The 19,687-nt window shown below is 36.4% G+C and overlaps 4 protein-coding genes across 5 annotated transcripts in view; 1 reads left to right on the top strand and 3 right to left on the bottom strand.

Moving 5' to 3' along the window:
* Positions 1-2,527: 2,527 nt before the first annotated feature.
* LOC129746407 (H/ACA ribonucleoprotein complex non-core subunit NAF1) lies at positions 2,528-4,365 on the bottom strand. The gene is made up of 3 exons (XM_055740050.1): positions 4,057-4,365; positions 3,510-3,913; positions 2,528-3,449 (listed from the first exon to the last, which is right to left on the bottom strand). The coding sequence occupies exons 1-3, from the start codon at positions 4,234-4,236 to the stop codon at positions 2,675-2,677; spliced, it is 1,359 nt and encodes a 452-aa protein (XP_055596025.1). The 5' UTR covers positions 4,237-4,365; the 3' UTR covers positions 2,528-2,674.
* A 3,424-nt stretch (positions 4,366-7,789) lies between these two features.
* Positions 7,790-11,581, top strand: LOC129745405 (mitochondrial 2-oxoglutarate/malate carrier protein-like). The gene is made up of 5 exons (XM_055738471.1): positions 7,790-8,208; positions 9,803-10,039; positions 10,468-10,661; positions 10,740-10,950; positions 11,015-11,581. The coding sequence occupies exons 1-5, from the start codon at positions 8,153-8,155 to the stop codon at positions 11,244-11,246; spliced, it is 930 nt and encodes a 309-aa protein (XP_055594446.1). The 5' UTR covers positions 7,790-8,152; the 3' UTR covers positions 11,247-11,581.
* A 2,972-nt stretch (positions 11,582-14,553) lies between these two features.
* Positions 14,554-19,687, bottom strand: part of LOC129743950 (inositol polyphosphate multikinase) — a 30,454-nt gene continuing 25,320 nt past the window's right edge. Inside the window, exons 2-5 of one of the 2 annotated variants that reach the window (XM_055736201.1) lie at positions 16,665-16,821; positions 16,166-16,609; positions 15,510-15,874; positions 14,554-15,453 (exon numbers count right to left, since the gene is read on the bottom strand). In XM_055736201.1, coding sequence (XP_055592176.1) covers positions 15,220-15,453; positions 15,510-15,874; positions 16,166-16,609; positions 16,665-16,764 — 1,143 coding nt within the window. In that variant the 5' untranslated portion in view covers positions 16,765-16,821 and the 3' untranslated portion in view covers positions 14,554-15,219. Of the gene's footprint in view, positions 15,454-15,509; positions 15,875-16,165; positions 16,610-16,664; positions 17,282-19,687 lie in introns of those variants that run through there. The other variant, XM_055736200.1, reaches the window with a different exon arrangement.
* LOC129742973 (hydroxyacyl-coenzyme A dehydrogenase, mitochondrial-like) lies at positions 17,310-18,282 on the bottom strand. Its single transcript, XM_055734916.1, has 3 exons — positions 18,262-18,282; positions 17,909-18,184; positions 17,310-17,846 (listed from the first exon to the last, which is right to left on the bottom strand). Exons 1-3 carry the CDS (start codon positions 18,280-18,282, stop codon positions 17,310-17,312), a joined length of 834 nt encoding a protein of 277 aa, XP_055590891.1.

Raw genomic sequence — 19,687 nt, 5'->3', positions numbered from 1 at the left:
TTTGTGTAGTCTATGGCCCGCTTAATATGAACTTCATAATACCATATTTACAAAGCAATGGAAAACTCTCAACTTTTTTCAGAAAATGTTTTCTAAAATGTTGATTATAGGTACAATTGATCCCCAGAGTTAAAAACGACATATTCTTCTTCTGAATTGATCGTTATCATTGCCGATTACGAGATTACTAATATTTATCCAAAAACTAATGTTTATCCAACAATTGTCTGACGAAAAGGGCTAAAATAATTAATTTTCATTAATAATCATTATTAATTAATAATCATAGAAAATAGCGCCTTTAAGTATGCAATGTCATTAGCGTTGAGACACAGTTATATATTTTTTTCCTTCTGTCAGCTATAAATTGTGAAATGAGAACAAACATGACTAAAATAGTCAATTGACTTTCTATCTTGGGGTTTTGTTTTATTTTTTTACAAGGATTAGGGCTTCCTGAAAAAAAAATCAAGTCTCCTTCAATAGTGGATCAAGTCTCCCCTAACTTAAAAAATATCGCAATTTTTTTACTTTCACGAAAATGCTTCTAGTTCATCTACGGGTTCAAGTATCGTTCTAATTTTCGGAGCATAGAAACTTGAAGTTACAAGCTGTCAGAAAATGTAAAAGACGGCGAGCTGCTAAATTTCTCCAAAAAGATATGGGAAAAATAAGAAAAGAGGATCAAGTATCCCCACTCTCCCCTACATATAATAAACACATTAAGCATCTTGAAGAAATCCAATCCCGGAAACCCCTGAATTTGATATTCTCCATCTCAGACACGTTTGGTTCAAATTCTACAAATTTAGAATCTTTGAGTTTTCGAAAACGTTGTACGCAATTATGTACAGATTACATTTTCTTTATAAAATGTATCGTATTTGAGTTATGCTTCTCAGTACACTCTCGTCAATCGAAATATCGAGATATCTTGTATTTGATCCGCAATGTGTTAATTTAGAATTTCGATTCATAGCTCGAGGAATCAAAATACTAATAATGAATCTAACTAAAGAATTTTATTCTAAATTTTTGGTTGGGTCCGAAACGAAATTCGAAATTTTAATCTGAAATAGAGAAACAGGTTAGCATGTTTAGGAACCCTAAATAACGGATCAATTCGAATGCCTATGAAGCGATAAGAACATAACTAGAGACCAAAGATAAACATGATTTTTTTTTTCGTTTTCATGCTTGGTCAGCCGTGTAAAGGCAATAAGTGAAGATGGCTGAGAAAGTTCTAGTCAAATATTGATGAAGAGCTTGAATGTTTGTGATGAGTGTCTGTTTCTATTTGACAACTATCTCGCAGCTCGTTCTCATCAAACTATAGCTGATTTTTGATATCGCTTGAATTGATTAGTTGTAGCGCATGGAAATAAGCTTTGTCAGGTCAACCAGTTCAGTGTTTCTCAAAACGGCTACCCCAATATTTGAAGCTTTTTATTGTGAAACACAACCAAAAAATTTTGTCTTGTCTTTTTCGAATACTTTGGAAGGGGTTGCTTTTTTGGAACACTAAAAAATTTTGAAATACTTCGTGTGGAAAGGAGTATAAGGCAGAATCTTTGATAGCAGAATATTCAAACGACATAAGTGGCTATAACTAAATGTTTATTACAAAACCAGATTTCATGTTTCGGGGTAACTTTGATCACTATGATTTTAATGTATCTCAACATCTTCAAAATTAATTGTTTTGATGCCAATTTTCACAGAAGGCTTAAAAAATCAGTAACAGTATTTGTTTGTTTGGACTAAATTAAATTTTTCAACCTTTTCTTTCAAAAACAAATATACTCAAAAGATGGACAATGTTGCTGCATACATTTAGGGGCAAAAATTATAAACATTTCTCAGCATTTTTTGGCCTCAAAAGCAAATTAAATTTTACCTTCATACAATTCCCTAGGTCCTCCCCCTGTTCCTATGTTCGTTTTTTATTCAAACTTAACCATATGATAGGGATTTTAGCCATTTATTCTATACAGGCTTTCTCATAGAAAATGTCCATTTTTTTTAATATCCAAAAATCATCATAGAATGACCATAAAAATAACTCTAAAACTATATTTACCTATAAGTACAGACGAAAAAAGTTAAACTTTCATATAAAACAACCCATTTGCTTCTAACGGCGTGTTGGTAAATTGGTTTTTTCTATCGAGGTGATTTTTTTTATTGATGCTGGCGTTCGTAAATTATAAACAGTAATTGCCATTCTAGTTCCCGCATACTTATTCCATCAAAAAAATTAATAAAAATTCAGATTAGCGAAAATTTTTAGGTAATATTTTTTTCAAGGAGTCTTTTCAATAGAAAATCATCTTAAACGATTTAATCATGATCCATGAGCAAGATTAGTACATGATAGTAATCGGAAAGGATAAAAAGGATCAGAAGCAGGAGCAATACAACAGAATGATGTCTCAATACTGGAACACACTGCACGTTGCAATACAACTCAACGCTGACTTGCTTGAAACTAGTAGGTATATGAAATGGTTACGTATTCCTTTTCGTTTCAAATGACAAGTGAATAGGGTTGTAGCATAATGTATTTCACAGATTTCAAACTTAATTTCCAATTCCAAACTTATATTTAAAACAGATAAACAAGTTAATTCTTGTTCTTAGAGGAAAGCTGAACCTTGAACAGGGTTCCATACATTCAATAATATCCACCCGGTGGTGGGGGTGGTGGTGGCGGTTGACTAGCAGCAGCTGCTATTGCGAACGGATTGATAACTCGCTGCTGGGGAGGTGGAATTTGGGTAGCCTGTGTTATGCGGTGGTGCCAGCTGTGATCGTTATAACGCCGCTGTGGGACTCCTCGACCCCGGCCTCTAGGGCGGTGCATCGGATAAGGATGTTGCTGTGGTTGTTGAATTGGAGGATCTGAAGACTGAGAAATGGTGCGGTTTCGGCGCTGTCGCCTTGCTGCCCGTTCTTGTTCATCATCTGAGTAATCCAGAGCATGCTCGGGACATTCACCATCGTGTTTCCAACTGGCATCGGAACCTTTGTCCTTAACCAAATCGGAAAGGATTATGAAAGATGTATGTTCGGTTTGTGGGGCGCAATAGACAGGAGCACCGACCGATATTCCTTTGCTAAGAACCTCCTGACGTGTATTGAATAGCACACAATACATGGGGGCCTGAACCTGACCGATGACATCGAAAATCTTGCCCAAACAACGTTTGCCTTGCTCCAAAAACAAAACCGTTTCGAGATTGAGCAGTTCCACGCCACCGTACGATTGAACGATGACAATCTGCGCTACAATTGATTGAATCTGGCCAATCTGCTTACATTGTGTTGCTGATACCGAAATTTGCAAATCCTCAATCGGTGGAAGTTCGTGCGTGAATATTTCTTCGGTAGGCTTAGGAACAATCGGAACTGCCGGTGCATCTTCCTCCGACGACATTTCGTAGTCGGGCCTAATAAAATTTAAATGGTTATGAAAAAGACTTGCACAAAAAAAAAGTTGACCAACTTACTCATCGGCATGCTCATCTGAGCTACTTTCTGCATCGCTTATCGTGATTGGAACATCCGTTCCACGATGCATGGAATTACTGGTAGCAGGAACAACGTTCGAGATAACCACATCATCGTCGTCAGAGCTATCGTCATCCGATGAGGAAACAGCCCTGTTTTGCAGTTGATTTGGAACAGCCAGATTCGGTCGGGGTTGTTCATCTTCGGAATCCGTTATATTACAATCGGACTCTGAACTGCTATACTGCGAAAGAAGCGACAGGGAGCTATTTGCTATTTGAATAATGGCTCTCGTTTCAACCGCTTGCTCGCTTGCGATCTGTGCTTGGTATGATATCGGTTTTTCAGATGCTACAGTCGCCCGTGGAATCATGGGGAAATCGGAAGGCTTCTGCACAATGGTCTGTAATTTGTAATTTATTGTTTATAAACTTTTACGCAGCCTAGTTACGATTAACTTTATAGTCATGTTAAGGAAAAAAAAAACTTCTTTATAATATCCTACTTAGCGAGTGTTAAATTGATTGAATTTGTTAAAGAACTTACCTCTTCCACATTTTTTTCTATTGGTTCCTGTTTATCGCTCAATGTCGGTTCTGAAGAGTCCATATCGGATCTAGTAACGGTTTCAATACCCGATCCATCTGTATTCATCTGTTCGGGCATTTTGTTGTCGTTCTCGGACACTACGCTTTGTTCAGGGATGTTTGGTGTATCGGCGTCCATCACAGAAGATCGAGAATTTTTATTGTTTTGTTTTTCTATTGTTCTAACAAATCTTTTGATATAACTTTTTTAAACAACTCTCAAAACGCTCAAGAACACGTGCACCATCAGCTTTGTTTTGGATTTTGTGTACAGCCTGTACTAAAAAGTGTACACGAAAAAACTTTTCTACTCACCGGGTGTTTACAGAATTCAACCCATATATTGCGTATTCTTCTCCCTCCTTCTGATTAAAGTTTTAAATCAAGTTTGCCAAAGTTCTTTAAAAAGGTAAACAATGTTACAACCAGAACGTTACCATGTGCAGTAATCATTTTAAATGATTTGAAATGTTGCTGAAATATCATAATTGATTCTGAAACATGATGTTTATCTTAGCAAAAACGCATGAAAGTGTTCTGAAAATTTCAGTTTCAAAGTTATCGGTTTCCATGTGCGAGATGCGCGCTGAGTGTTAAGTTAATGGAATCTCTTCGAGGAAACAAAAAGTTTCATTGAGATCCTATATGTATTTGTGTTAATTTTTTTTTAACCATAAATCTCATAACATCATGCTGTTCAATGCGCCGTTTTATCAGTTCGAATCAAATAAACTGTATTAAACTGTATAAGGTAGTTGGGAATGATTTCCAAACTCATCATATTCGTCCAAATATGTATATAGTTTTTTTTTAAATAATAGTTCTGGTTTATATAAAAATTTTCGAAGCTCATAGATGTAACGTTATTTGGACCAAAAATATTGGTTTGTTACAGTTTCAATTTGGAATACAACCAGGCCTGAATTGACCTCCTATTCCCCTAATTATGTTCTAAAATTGAAATAAAAATCAGCCCTGCGCTGATTAATCAGCTGACTTTTGAACGTCAAAACCAGCGGTGTCATATATACAGATTTTTCTGTATTATACAGATTTTTCATCGTCAATACAGATAAGATACAGATACAGATTTTTATACAGATTTTTAAACATTGATACAGATTTATACAGATTTTTAAGAAGAAAAAAACAAAATCAATTGCTGATGAATCGTATTTTATGGGCTAACTGAGTTAAATCTTTTTAAACCTTTATCTTTCCAACTGCAGTATACGCTTGCAACCAAGGGGCTGAAAGAGAAAGAAATTTTCGAACTGACATTTCAGTACCGCACTGACGTTTTGGTACCAAAATGCCATTGAAATCAAAGGGGAACTGACGTTCTGGTTCCAAAAAGTCGGTACGGTCCGTTTGTATGTGATTTGACAGTTGCTTCAGTCCTTTGCTTGCAACAGCACAAATAATTTATCCAGACCTTTAACTTCTACAAGTAAGCTTTTGTGACGACTATTACTATGACTTATCATTAATTCTAGGTTAGTAGAAGCTTCAAAAGTCTCTTTTTTTCAACAGCATAACTTAATTGTTTTAACGGTGAATCCCCCTAACAGAGTACACAAAATTTGGTAATAAAATCAGCGTAAAATCTCTTCTCCTTAAGTTTGATATCTATAGAGTAGGGTGGTATTAAGGATTATCACTTTAGGAGAGTAAAAAAAATAGATGGAGAATCATATAGAAAATTCTAATTTCAGATTCAATTAGGTTTGCATCGTCAGTTTTTAATCCAAAACTCTTTAACTGAATAAAGTAGGAGCACACTTAAGAATTTTAAAACAAAACCATTTCTTATACGATATGCAGTTATTTTTTTTAAGCTAACCCACTTAATGAAACGAGTTTTAGTTCATAAATACAGGGAAAAATTCTCAAAATTTAGTTTTGATATTTCATTACGATAACAAAAAGTATTTGTCTTTATGGTCCATGCACTGATGTGAAAATTATTAATAAAATTTAATAAACAGAACTTGAAATTGAACCTGTTACAATAAGACAATCACTGAAGTCAATATTACATTTCATTTTTTTATCTTAATGTGTCCAGTTTCATATGGCAGAATATTGTTAAATTATTATAGGTAAATATTTATAGTTTTTGAGTTATTTTTCTAAGTGTAACATTTAGCATGATGTTTAGAAGACGAAATTTTTCGTAGTTAATCCTAAATGTGGCAAGGATTCAAAAATAAGATTTAAAATTTTTATCAATAACACGTGGCAGAAAATTTCAAGCAATATAAGCTCTTATTTTTTATATGAATACTAAAAATAGGTTGAAAAATACATTCATCAAATTTATTCGCTGGCAAAACTTCATGGCAAAGATATAAAAAAATGGTTTCAATTCAGCCATCGACTTTCTCGTGGACCGTGAGTTATTTTGACTTCGTAGGAAAAAGTGATAAAAGTTTCCGTTTTGTCATTTTTATTCTCATTCAACAAAAAAATCGGAATTTTGACCTAAATTTAATGAACAAATAACAATCTTTCGTATTTCTTGGAGAATGACTCAAAACATTTTGTAGACTTTGGCAAGGTTGGGAAATAAGTTAAAATCTTCAATATCAAATTCTCAAAGACTTTCTTGAATTATGTCAGAAATAGATATTATTTAATTTTTTAAAGCGTTGTGTTTTTGGAACTAAAATATCTTAGCAGGATATATGAATGATTGATTGAATGGAAGATAACAGAAAGGTTTAAAATATGTTGTACATATTCATGTAGGTTTAGTACTGGGTATAAAAAGAATAAATTAAAATTTCTATTTAAAACCTGATTGATTTGAATTTAGGAAGCCAAAAGCTTCCAAAATCAACTAAGTTTTTAAACATTTGAATTTGAATTTAAAATAAATTTTTGTTTTTATTACCGATAACATATTTATATCCAGGTGAGGGTTCGACTTTTATACTAGAATAAAAATACTAGGCTATTGAATCAGATTCAAATTTCTCAATAGTAATTGTGTAATCAACTTTCACTCATAACATGAATTCAATTTCCGTACTTAAATAAACATTTTTGAATTTTAGGATTTTTGAAATAAGATTGAAAAAATTCAGTAAACAGGAATGTAAATTCAGAATAACATTCATAATTATTGGAATACATAATTATTTAGAATTATATATTCAAAGCATTGAGCTAAATCTCACGCATTTCGCGATCCGGTTTAGAGAATTAAAAGTTTTAAAGATTTATGTATTCAATGAAAGGATGCTCAGCAAAATGCTGCTTAAATGTGACGAACTTTTAAATTTTTGTCCTAAGGTTGTTAGATTGCGACCAAAAAAATGCATTTTTCATCTGATTAAGTTCAATTAATGAACTAAATTTTATTTTTTTGAATAATGAATACGTTAAAACCATTAAAACTGATTTCCAAATTGCATATTGAGCAATGAGCTAACATAGAAAACAATAATTGAAGTTTTTTTTTTGGTTTAAGTTCAAATACAGATAAATACAGTTTTTTTCATGAGGCCGATACAGATTTTTTAAAAAAACATCTGACAACCCTGGTCAAAACAGCGAAGCGCGTGAATGTATTTTATTTACTGTTGGCACGCCTCTTATATACCACGCTCATGTGTGCGGTGCGGTGGAGAATGAATGAGAAAACTGATGATGTGATGCATGCCTGGCTGTGGCTGGTTTGACCATTGCCATCCGCCACAGTAGTCACTGCTAGCAGGTGACGACGAGAGTCTCTAGATTATTCAGTACTTTGTTCACTTCACTTCCTTTCGGTTGCGCCCTCGGAAATGTTTACGGCCTAAGTATTTGGATCCATCAAATCAAATATTTCCTTTATTTATCAGTGTGATTAGTTTCCGGCATCCCTATAGCAAATTAAGCAGTTTCACTCACGGATAATCTTCCAAGGCACTCTGCGGTTAAATTGACCTTGTTTATTTACGTCTGCTAGTTTTCAATTAATCAAATCTTCAACTTCAATATTTTTGGTGAAACCGGATTTCCAAATTGTATTTGTGATTGTTCTGCATTAGTTGCATCAAATCAAAAGTATGGGCGACAAGAAGAAGCCAGCGTACATTCAATATCTCTTTGGAGGATTGTCAGGGTAAGTTTTTAGGGTGAGAATTTGGTAATGATCATTGACGGGGGTATAATGATAAATGTAGGCATACATATTGCATATTGAGACTTCCGAGTGTTACCTAACTTTTTTCGGGGATGAAACGCTATTTTTATGATCAGCGTAATGAATGTTGGAGCTACGCACGTTGGTTCGACATATGGACAAAAAAAGTTCAATGCTTTTTTTTCTTGACGAACAACGTTCTCTAGCAGAAAATATAGATCAATGACCGTCATCATAAGACTACTACTACGGTAAAGCGTATAACTATGGCTCGAAACTATGTGGGCATTGAATTGAATTCAATGTCAAGGACAATCAATTAATTATTCACCAGCTTCATCAAATATTAAAATTAAAAGCCATTTGAAATGCCTGCAAAATACCCATATGATTTAGGTACATTTTCATTGTGATATAAAACTTATACTTCAATCACTTCAATCATAATACATATAGGGATACAATTATTATGAACAATTTCAGAGTGATTGAGACTTAATTTGTATCACGGTTGTAATTTTTCTCAAACATGAACAAAAATCATTTCAAACATTTTTCGATGAAGCAATTAAAAGGCTAAGCTATTCCAAATCGAAATCTCGGTTCAAAGATCACAATAGGTCAATAACTGTGTAGTTCTGATTTATGCAATATAAACCTTATCGTCGAGTGCGCAGATTGATATGGACTGCTTTTATAAACTGGCGTTTATCTGTTTACTGCTCCACGCCAAATCGAAATATGAACCAATGTACTCCACCGTTATCGCTGCACGTTCCTGTACGTTGTGCAGGTATTTCATGGTAAATATTAAGATGATGTAAGGGTTTTTATAATCTTTCACGAATAAATTTTGTTAAACTTCTTGCCTGAAGACGTTTCATACTTGCTGATAAACGGATGATTTATAAAACAATTATTGTCTTTTTAAAAATTTATTTATTTATGTTTTTTATCCATCGAGTATTATTTTATCGAGTTTCACGTCATGTTCACTGATTACGAGGATGTCAATGTCAATCGCGTATCGGTGCGGATATTTTTTTTAAACTTATATTGAATATCATTGAATCCAATTAGTGACGTACAACCATCAAAGCTCCACATGAAAATATCCCAGTTACCAATTGACACAATTTATTTTGATAACTTAACGTCTCGCGGGCTATATTAGACTCTGATACTGTTAATCAATTCTGTCAACATTTAGTGCAAACTCATACGCGACATCAGACTGGATTGTAAGCATAAAATATAAATGGACAAATATTGTTGCATGTTGCAAGAATAAGTTCGTAAAAAACATTAAAACTTATCTATCTTGATGGAAATTTGAAAAATTTTCGCAAACGAAAGGACTGAAATTCGTTGCGTAACTGTAGCTCTCAGCTCAGTTCATGTGATCTTAAATTGGGTTTCACGTCTGCAACGGATATAAATCCGCTTGTTTGAATGAATTGCGTATTTACCCCTTGTCATGATGCCAAAATAACATAGTACATAGGTACAAAATGCATGACTATTCGAGTGATGACGGTTAATCGAAGATCTGTTTTCTTCTGTTTTGGCACAGAATTGGGGCAACATGCGTGGTGCAGCCGCTAGATTTAATCAAAACACGCATGCAGATTTCCGGCATTGGTGGCGCAACCAAGGAGTACAACAACACATTCGATGCCATTACCAAGATCGTCAAACGGGAAGGGACCCTCGCGCTGTACAAGGGTCTCAGTGCGGCCATCATGCGACAAGCCACCTATACCACTACTCGGCTCGGCGTCTACACGTCACTCAACGATACCTATCGGCAGTAAGTATCCTCGTCTTATATCATTATTTTAGTTGTGACAAGAGATATTTTAAGAACCGACCCATAAGTGGGATGTTTATTTTTGCGAAAACCTTCCTACGTTTGAGTTGAGAGAAAAATATTATTGCACGAAATGCTTTCGTCATTCGAAACCCATTTTTCATCTGGGGGTACGTAAGCATTTTTTTGGATGGAAAGAAGGATACAAAATTTTCCAAAAAAAAAATCTTCTAAATAATCTATCAAGAGATTTTTAAAGTCATCTAAACAGCTTCAAATGTTTTTAGCCTCTAAAACTTTAATTTCAAATATTAAGAAAATGCAGAAAAATAATTAATTGAGCTAGGCATGTAAGACTATAAGCTCTCTTTTTTTCTTTTTGAATAATTTCTAACCATAATCTTTGTTATTCACCATTTTGAATTCAGAAAAACGAACAGAGCTCCTCACTTACTGGAATCGATGGGCATGGGTATGATTGCCGGGGCAATCGGGTCGTTCGTCGGCAATCCATGCGAGCTTATTCTTATCCGAATGACTGCCGATGGCCGTCTTCCAGTGGCTGAGCGACGCAACTATACGAATTTCTTTAATGCATTCATTCGCATTGCCAGAGAAGAAGGTATAAATGGTTTCCTTTCGAAGATTATGCGTTCTTTCTCTGATTAAATATAATAATATAATGATTTGGTTGCTGCAGGTATTTTCGCTCTCTGGCGTGGATGTATACCAACGATGGGTCGGGCCATGGTGGTCAACGCGGCTCAATTGGCATCCTATTCGCAAGCCAAGAGTTATCTAGTCGAAAGTGGTTACTTCACCGAGGGTATTGGTCTTCACTTTACTGCCAGTATGTTCTCTGGATTGGTGACAACAGCTGCATCGTTACCGGTGGACATTGCCAAAACTCGGTAAGACTCGATAAACGTACTGCGTATTTGGAACTTTTCTAATAATCATTTGAACGTTCTGCAGAATTCAAAACATGAAAGTGGCCGCTGGTGAAGTAGCGCCGTACAAAAATACCATCGATGTGATAGTGAAGGTAGTAAAACATGAAGGCATATTCGCGCTTTGGAAGGGCTTCACTGCTTACTACGCTCGATTGGGACCACACACTGTGCTGACCTTCATCCTCCTGGAACAATTGAACGGCTTCTACAACAGGCAATTCATGGGAGGGCAAGGCCCAAAGTCTGGCCTCTAAACAGTTGAAAAGCAGAATTCCGACGTTCGTTGTCGTTAACCGTCCATTCGACACAAACTCGAAAAGCGCACAGAAAATTATCAGTGAAATTGAAAACACAAACCGATATCAATCAAGCGAAATTACTGAGAGAAAGAAAAACAATAAAACGGAGACTACCATAGAGTAAAACGATGACCGGTGAAAAACAGCATTTTATGTCTATACTTGTTACATTCATCTATTGCTTTTAAGTTACATCAGTGCATTATTTTCTCTTTTAGAGTTGTTAAAGACCCAAATTATTTCAGTCCGGTATAAAATTGATGTATTAAAATGTATGTTACAAAAATAAATCGTCATAGTTTTCTTTACTTTATTTTGTGGGCTGGCATCACATAAACAAGTAGTTACAATTGAGCATTGACCCTTGAAATTGCGACACAAACAGAGCATGAAGGTTTGCGTAATAAATCGAGATCTTTTTGGCTTATCGCCAAGAAGGAACAGGCGCGGCTGTAGATAAATACAATTTCTTCACAGCTTGAATGTGATTTAGTTGTGAGCAACTGTGGCACGCGTGTTTCTAATTCGTTTGTCAACTACTTACTATCTTTTTGTGGTTGAAAAGATAATTTTTGTTTATACACGAGATCGCGCGCGCTTTACTGTTTGAATGTCGCGAAAACTGTGCTTTGACTGTTTTCCAAAGCGGTTATTGTTTTGAAAGTGATTGTTGAATTTGCTGATTTGCGCTCGAAAAATTGCTTAACGAAAGTCGTGGGAGATAAGATGTTAGGTATCGGAAACAAAATTAAATTGGTATCTATCATCCATCGAAAAAAATCCAGAGTATAAGTTGATCTGTGGTAGAGTCAGTAGGTATGTCACTTTGTTTTGGAATTACGATAGTTCCAAAAGGTAAGTGTTGGTTCAATCATAATGATAAAAGGAATGGTAGAAGGATATTCAGAAACAATAGTTTAATTAGTAGTTTTAGTAATGAACTATAAGTTGATTTCCTATTAAACGATTTCCTGATAAACGACAGAACAACCAGATTTAGAACACCAATAAAAAATCTTGAAGCAAATCAATTGTAATGCGCCAGTCGATGCTGTCGATTTGCCGGAGAAAGAACAGTTCTAGTGTCGACTGAACAGGGAGGTCGACTGAACAGGGAGGTAATTCCGAAGAGTGATATTCATATCCACAGGCAACTTCAACGCCAAGGTTGGTTCCGATAATCAGGACGTTGAGCGCACCATGAGACCTCAATGAGATACAAATACCTTCGTATTGCGCGAGGTCAAAAATGCAAATAGAAACTCGGAGTCCAGTCAAGCCTCAAAAAATCCGAAGATAAGGGGATTAAAATGCTTTTATTACGAAATGCCGTGGAAATTATGGTAAATGTGTGGAAAATAAAGTGAATAGATGTTAGATAAAAATGCTCGAAGAACGAAACAAGCCGGAAATTGGAATCTATATGCGCGAAACTAGAGAAAACAGTTTAGCAACATCATCTTTTGACATATTGATGCTTCAATGAAACCTGATTTTGCCATCGGTAAAAATGCGATACTGAATTTTGCTATCATTTTAGCATTGATAGCGCATTACTGTTTGCTATCGATTTAGGCATCAAAGTCTGCTCGGGCAGACTAATAGTTTAACGGGATTCTATGTTATGCCAAACGGCGTAGGACCGTTGAACGGCCCTGCAGACGGGACAGAGCCTGAAGAACGATAAATAAGATCTTGTTGGAACTCCCGTATTGACAATCGCTGCTGGAACTAGCAATCACTAGTGTAAAGTAAAGAACCTTACTTAGAATACGAATAAAGAATCAACTTAATTCCATCACTGAAACTCGCATTTTCAACAGGTTATGGACCCAGACACGTCTATAAGAAACCGAGAGGGACATTCTCAAGCTTCAGACTTGTGGTTAGCAAGTGCGCCAGCTACCAGCGCAGTGGAGGCATCTAGTGCAGTTACTTGCGGAAAACAAGTGGACCAGCACCCAGGACAGAGAAGCCAACCTACACAGAGGTGCTAGCTAGCACAGAAGAATCTACCCTCACAGTTCACAGTGCTTATAGCGCAAAGGAACACCAGCGCGAAGGATCGGCAACGCAGAGGACCGGAGATGCTCCAGGTGAGCCAGAAGGTGCCACTAGAATTCGAGATCGGGTAGCCGGTTCCAAGAGGCTTACTCTCGGTGGTCAGGAGTTGGAGTCTTGGGATCCGCTAGCGGAATAGGCCAGCGCAGAAGTTGACAGATACAGTAGGAAGAGCAAACTAGAGCAGTGCTTGGGTAGAATTACTAGAGAGAATCATTCCCGTGCTGCGGAGAGGCGCAACTGTTTACAGGCTTATGCGCGGCCTGATTGATCAATTCCTGGTGCTATGATGTGGTTGAGAGTATTTTAGCGTGTTGGTGGAGGTTGTTTGAGCAACGGTTAGTAGACATCAATGTAACAGTTATATATTTTTAATAAATATTTAACTTTGAATCATTTATATTAATTCAAGACGACCAATCAACGAAAAGCTTCTAGCGCGGGCCGACACAGGGCGAGAGTTTTTTGGGGTGATTGGGCATGGGCCTGCCAAACTCTTTACTCTTACACAGATTTCCATAAGAATGACAGCTAATCGGAGTTAAATTGGAGCGAAGGAGAAATTGTTTACCGGGATTGCGAGCGTGCCCATCGCCTATTGGAAAGCGGGAAGAGAAAAATTCGGTGACGAAGAATTGCGAAAAGATATAAAGTTGGGCGAAGAACATCTGATAGAATCTTAGGCGCTGAGTTGAAATCCAGATAGATATTGAAGAAGAGACGGTCCTAGAAGCTCGAGGCTACGCTGCCACAGAAATTATACCTGTCGTCGAAAATCTAGGCCCCGGATAAATCATGTAGCAAGTGGTAGTATAAATAATAAATAAATCATATTTTAAGTTGATAGGTTAACACTTTAAGAACCGCGAAGAAATCTAAGTCGATACACGCCGAAATTAGACATGCTGTATTTCAAAACTCGCCTGGCCAAAATGTACAAATTTAGTATCTTTGAGTTACCGAAAGTCTCGTGTTCAATTTTAAAGAATAAAGTTTCATTAAATTTATTACTTACATTTGTTTATACTTCTAGAGTAGCATATTCGCGACAAGCGAAAAAACGAGAATTCTCGTATTTGATCCGCATTGTTTTAACGTAAATCTAATCGCTTTACAACCAATTTTACAAACTTAGTACAGTATGAATTTTCGACGTGAGGATATTCTTTTTAGTTCCAGCGATACCAAGAAATTTTGAACATATCCACCATAAACATATATTTCGCATAGTGCTAACGTCAATACAAACCCTTGTAATAGTACAGTCATAATCGATTATTAAAGCGTATTCCGTAAGTAGTTTTTAACTAAAAATATCTTTGTCATCAATGGCCTTGGATTTTAGAAGCAATCTTCTTCTCAACAGTTGTAAAAAGAGCAGTGAAGAGAGATCGCACTAACTATTTAAATAGTTGTAGATAATACACATTTTTTATAATTACTAACCAAACTTTAAATGAAGAACAGCCCATAATTGTACTTTGGCCTGAATTTTGCCAGCGAATAGTGATTATAAGGTTACACACAAATTGCAGAAGCTAGCATTTAACTGTGATCCCGTTTCTATATCCCCAACGGGTTGGTTAGTCAAAAGGTTAGACCATTCCGCTTTTATGTGTGACCTGATTACTAAATTATCACCAAATTGTTTTTGTGCTTACGTTAAAGATCCAAACGATACTTCAGTTATCTTATTTGTTATAGATAAATGTCTAACTACTTCCGAAAAAATTTAATACACAACATCTTATGATTGGCATACATAAGAAAATTTGGGATCTTGCATTATCCGCAAATGCAAGCTGTATATATTGCTTTGACCTGTACGAAACCGATTCAAAAGATCATAATTTATGATTTGTTAATTCTAGGGAACACCGGGTTTGGATGCATTCTCTGCATCACAATCTTTAAGAAAATCTTCAAAAATATTTACCAAACTCTCGATCCCCTGTAGATAATTGGTGTCGATGGACGCTTCCTCGGCCGGAAACGCATGCGCAAAGTCAATCATCCTCGCTTGGGCCCACACTTTATTCTCATACGATCCGACTAGATTATCACGCATAAACACGTAGCTTTCGCGCATGGCTTTCATATCCTGAAATTGCGAGAAATTTATAATAAAAAAACTCTAACGAATACTTTACCTCTTACTTCTTCATAGTTATTCATGGTTGAATGACTTCTTTGGATTTTGTAGTAATGTTGCAGCGGCTCCACATTGCTGAGATCGGGCGTTGGCGTTCTTGAAATGGGAGAAGATGAACCAGCTACCACCGGGCTCGAACTACCGGAGTTGCTGACCGCGGGTTTGGAATTGGATCTGCTAAGACTTCTGGTTTGGTGTTGCAGCACCGGTTTCAGACGACGAGCGTCGTACACTAGCAGGACGGAACTGGCATACAGCCGGAAACTGGTTTGGGTACGGGCCCACTTTTGAATAGTCCACAGGTCCGACAGAAATTGCATCAACAACTGACGACAGAGGCCACTATCGGCGTTCAAAAATTTTCGGAATGCTGTCGAGGGAAAGCAAAATGAGAAAAGATTCCTCATTGAATTGAGTTTTTAACAAAGCTGTTTGTTGTTTTCATATCCATAAAAAGGTACTTGGCTTTCCGCTTAGTAAGAGCAAGAATCCGGCTCGAAGGACCGAATGTTCCTCGTGTAGGTCGTAGAGAACAAAAGCCTCATTGTTTTTTTATTTACTTTGTGCGTCCACAGCGTCAACCCCCGAGATTAACCCGTGTCGTGTGGTTTCGACCTAGATACGAGAAGACAACAATAAAATTGCAACATAATACACTTACCATCTTTCACCGTTGCTTCGGTCAGTTTTTTGCCGTAATCCCTGCCATAGCGCATCACCCGTCCATTGGCAAGCGAATAAAACTGAAATCCAGGTATGCACAGTCCCAGATTATGTTTGCAGGCGTAGTATTTGGACTCTTCCGCTTTACGTTTTTCTTCCGTCGCCAAGGGATCCCAGGTACGGCTACCAATTTTCACATCCATGATGCACGGCTCCAGCATACCGTGCGTAAGGTCGGATAGTTTGATAAACTCAACCGATTTGCCATCGATTACCAATTTATGATGACCGTGATACTGTGGAGTAATCTCCTTCAGCCTCAAGAGATCTTGCTCAGTCGTGGCTGCCTGTAATTGGTCGTAGAATTTAATTTCTCGAACACCACAAAGGACTTTTCCAGCCGGTTTCAGCACGGTGCCATTATCCGTATCCTGAAGTAATCCTAAAAGAGAAGGAAATTTAGAAACTGATTGACGTTATGAACATTCTATACTAACCTAGGGCATCCGTTCCTTGTTGAAATGTATGACCTGCGACCTGATTGTCCAGCGGCTGTACTCCTTCCGGTAGCGCTGGATAATCTCGAATGGACGACATCCCTAGGCCCAGTACTGGTTGCTTCTTTCCATCAAGTGAACTCACGTGACCTTTCAGCTTTTGGTAGGGAATAAGTTTAAGATGATGATATTGATGACTCATAACTGATAAAAGTAGTTTTCCGCAGATATAATATTTAACAAAAGTGATTAATGAAGCAATGAGAACCGAAAAGCGACTTATGAGGCGTACGTCAAGGTGAAGTGTTTCGGAACACTGATTCTCGTTTGTAAAAAAAAACCAGGAAATTTTGGCTTATATCTATTTACCTATCGCTTGCTTGAAAATCTTATCTTTATCGCAAAAGAACCGCCCAGGTCGATGTTTTGTCGAACTCTTAGGTCTTCATTGCTAACATCACATGTGATAGATAAGAGTTGAAACAAACTTAAAACTAAATTTTAAGATAATTTTATAGTAACAGGATTTCGAATTTTCGCATCATACCAGTATTGAAGTAATAATCACATATTTATTGGCCTCAATACCCTATCACCAGAAACTCAACTAATTTAACTTGAACATTTTTATAGATAAGTATTAATTCATTTATAGCTGTAAAACCCTTCACCACTCTTAACACCAAGCTTCTTTTCGGAAACAAGCTTCTCTAAAATGTTTATAGTTTGCAATGAAACATCTCCGGGAAAGCGTTCGTTTCTCTCTTGCATGATACTTAGTGTCACATCCAATCCAATCATATCCATAAGCTCGAAAGGGCCCATAGGATGGCCCAGTCCCAATTTCATAGCTGTATCGATATCTCGCATCGAAGCGTCCTGATTGTGCAGCATCTGAAGTGCACCGGATGTCAGCGTAAACAGCAGCCGATTGACAATGAACCCTGGAGTGTCCTTACAGGTGATACACGTTTTCCCCAAGGCTCGGCCGAATTCCAATAGTGCGTTGTAAGTTGCTTCCGAAGTTTGGTCGATTTTAATTACCTCGATAAGCTTCATCAACGGGACGGGATTGAAAAAATGTAATCCAGCGAAACGATCTTGTCTTTTAGTCACTGCTGCCATTTCTGCTATTGAAAGCGACGATGTGTTGCTGACAAAAATCACGTGTTGCGGAGCGATCTATTTAAATTGTACCTCGATTACTTGATACAAAAATGAAATGTGAAATCTATACAACATACATTGTCAATTTTCCGGAAAAGGTCCTGTTTGACTGTCATCTTTTCTATAATAGCCTCAATAACCAAATCTGCGCCGGATACAGCTTGTTCCAATTGCGTGCTATACTGAAGTCTGGATAATGCCTCTGCAACGAACACGTCAGCCGCAGCGGGATCTTCTTTGAACAGTTTCCTACCAAATCGAGTAGCATTTTTTTCGATGCCTTGGCGAGATTTGTCCAGTACAGTCTGATTTACATCTACTAGGACTGCCTGATGACCTGTAGCAACTGCGACCTGTATAGTACAGAAAGCTATTTTGTACAATACTGAAACCTTAACTTTAGTTGCGATTGTGCGTGGCGGGTACATACCAGTGCAATGCCTGATCCCATTGTACCAGCTCCAATAACTACAACGTTTTTAATAGTGCACGACATTATATTGGGGTGCGATCTCTGAACTTTAGTTTAATAATCAGTAAAGACACATCAGAAGATTGGTCTGAAATATTTAGAAACCAAGTATCAATATCATATTGTTTGCTTTAACTATTAACTGATAAATATTGGATCTAATACACATGCTTATAGATGCTTATGTTGAGATTTCTTTAAAATTGAATAACCTACAATGAGCCTAGAATACCTGAGATAATAATGGTTTTTTTTATTTTATTAATTTTTTCTATTTGTTTCATATTTTATGGAACTACATGAATCTACATGAACGAATTTTTGAGACTAATATTAAAAATACTAGTTTTTACAACTCAAGTATGTTATTCGCTTTGTATATCGCTTAAATATATGTAGGAATATAAAATTATGGATATGACGAAAATCGAAATTAGTATCCCAGAGAAAAAGAAAATATTTAAGCACCTGTAACGAAAATAACATTTACTGCTTCCACAAGTTTTTTTCACAGTTGAATGCAGACCTGAAAGATCATTCTTTCGTCAAGTAATCTGCCTTTGTCAACAAAATTTCCTACCAAAAATCTGTCAAACTTCACAACAGCTCGGAAGAATATGCACAAATAACTAGAGTACAAATTTTATTTTTTATTTACTAGCTGATCCCGTACGAGCTTTCGCTATTAACTTATAATGTGTAATGAATAGTTGGGTTTGAATGATAATTGCGAAGAATTTTCTCGATGCATTTTCTTATGCCTAATCAAGCATGTAGGGGGGAATGAGGATACTTGATCCCTGGGGATACTTGATTCCTTAGCTATATCTCGAAACTGGAATGTCTAACAAAGATCAAATGTTCTAGAAAAATGTGCCAAAATGAGCAACATAACAATGCTTGTAGTTTATATAATTTAAACAAAATAATTGTTTGAGTAATTGAACTTTGTTTGAACAATTTCACAGAATGTGACTTCAAGATCTTTTTTCATCACTTTAAAATGTTCCTTACATGAGAAAATAATGAAAAAAATATTTGTTCCAATGTATCAATCGTTCGAGCGTAAAATGAACTTCATAATGCCATATTTTCAAAGCAAACGAAAATTCTCAACTTTTTTCAGAATTTTTTTTCTAAAATGTTGATTATGGGAACAATTGATCCCCTAGAGTTGGGTACAATTGATCCCCCTTCCAAACGGCATATTCTTCGTCTGAATTGATCCTTATGATTGCTGATTACGAAATTACTAATATTTATCCAAAAACTAATATTTATCAAACAATTGTCTGAAGAAAAGAGCAAAAATAATTAATTTTCTCTTAATTATAAAAAATAGCGCCTTTAAGTATGCAATGTTATTAGCGTTGAGACAAAGTTA

The sequence above is a fragment of the Uranotaenia lowii genome, chromosome 2, assembly GCF_029784155.1.
Source record: "Uranotaenia lowii strain MFRU-FL chromosome 2, ASM2978415v1, whole genome shotgun sequence".
Lineage (NCBI taxonomy): Eukaryota > Metazoa > Arthropoda > Insecta > Diptera > Culicidae > Uranotaenia > Uranotaenia lowii.
Note: the sequence above shows the minus strand (reverse complement) of the source record. Positions and strands in the feature narration are given on the sequence as shown.

What these genes read in the sequence shown, in the direction of transcription:
- LOC129745405 (XM_055738471.1), top strand. Translation starts at nt 8,153, where the DNA reads ATGGGCGACAAGAAGAAGCCAGCGTACATTCAATATCTCTTTGGAGGA. An exon ending in CTCTTTGGAGGATTGTCAGG is followed by an intron (nt 8,209 to 9,802) that starts GTAAGTTTTTAG and finishes GTTTTGGCACAG; the next exon opens with AATTGGGGCAACATGCGTGG. An exon ending in CTCAACGATACCTATCGGCA is followed by an intron (nt 10,040 to 10,467) that starts GTAAGTATCCTC and finishes TTTTGAATTCAG; the next exon opens with AAAAACGAACAGAGCTCCTC.
- LOC129742973 (XM_055734916.1), bottom strand. Translation starts at nt 18,282, where the DNA reads ATGGGATCAGGCATTGCACTG. An exon ending in TGGGATCAGGCATTGCACTG is followed by an intron (nt 18,185 to 18,261) that starts GTATGTACCCGC and finishes TGTACTATACAG; the next exon opens with GTCGCAGTTGCTACAGGTCA. An exon ending in TTTTCCGGAAAATTGACAAT is followed by an intron (nt 17,847 to 17,908) that starts GTATGTTGTATA and finishes CAATTTAAATAG; the next exon opens with ATCGCTCCGCAACACGTGAT.
- LOC129746407 (XM_055740050.1), bottom strand. Translation starts at nt 4,236, where the DNA reads ATGGACGCCGATACACCAAACATCCCTGAACAAAGCGTAGTGTCCGAG. An exon ending in TAGAAAAAAATGTGGAAGAG is followed by an intron (nt 3,914 to 4,056) that starts GTAAGTTCTTTA and finishes TACAAATTACAG; the next exon opens with ACCATTGTGCAGAAGCCTTC. An exon ending in TCAGATGAGCATGCCGATGA is followed by an intron (nt 3,450 to 3,509) that starts GTAAGTTGGTCA and finishes AAATTTTATTAG; the next exon opens with GCCCGACTACGAAATGTCGT.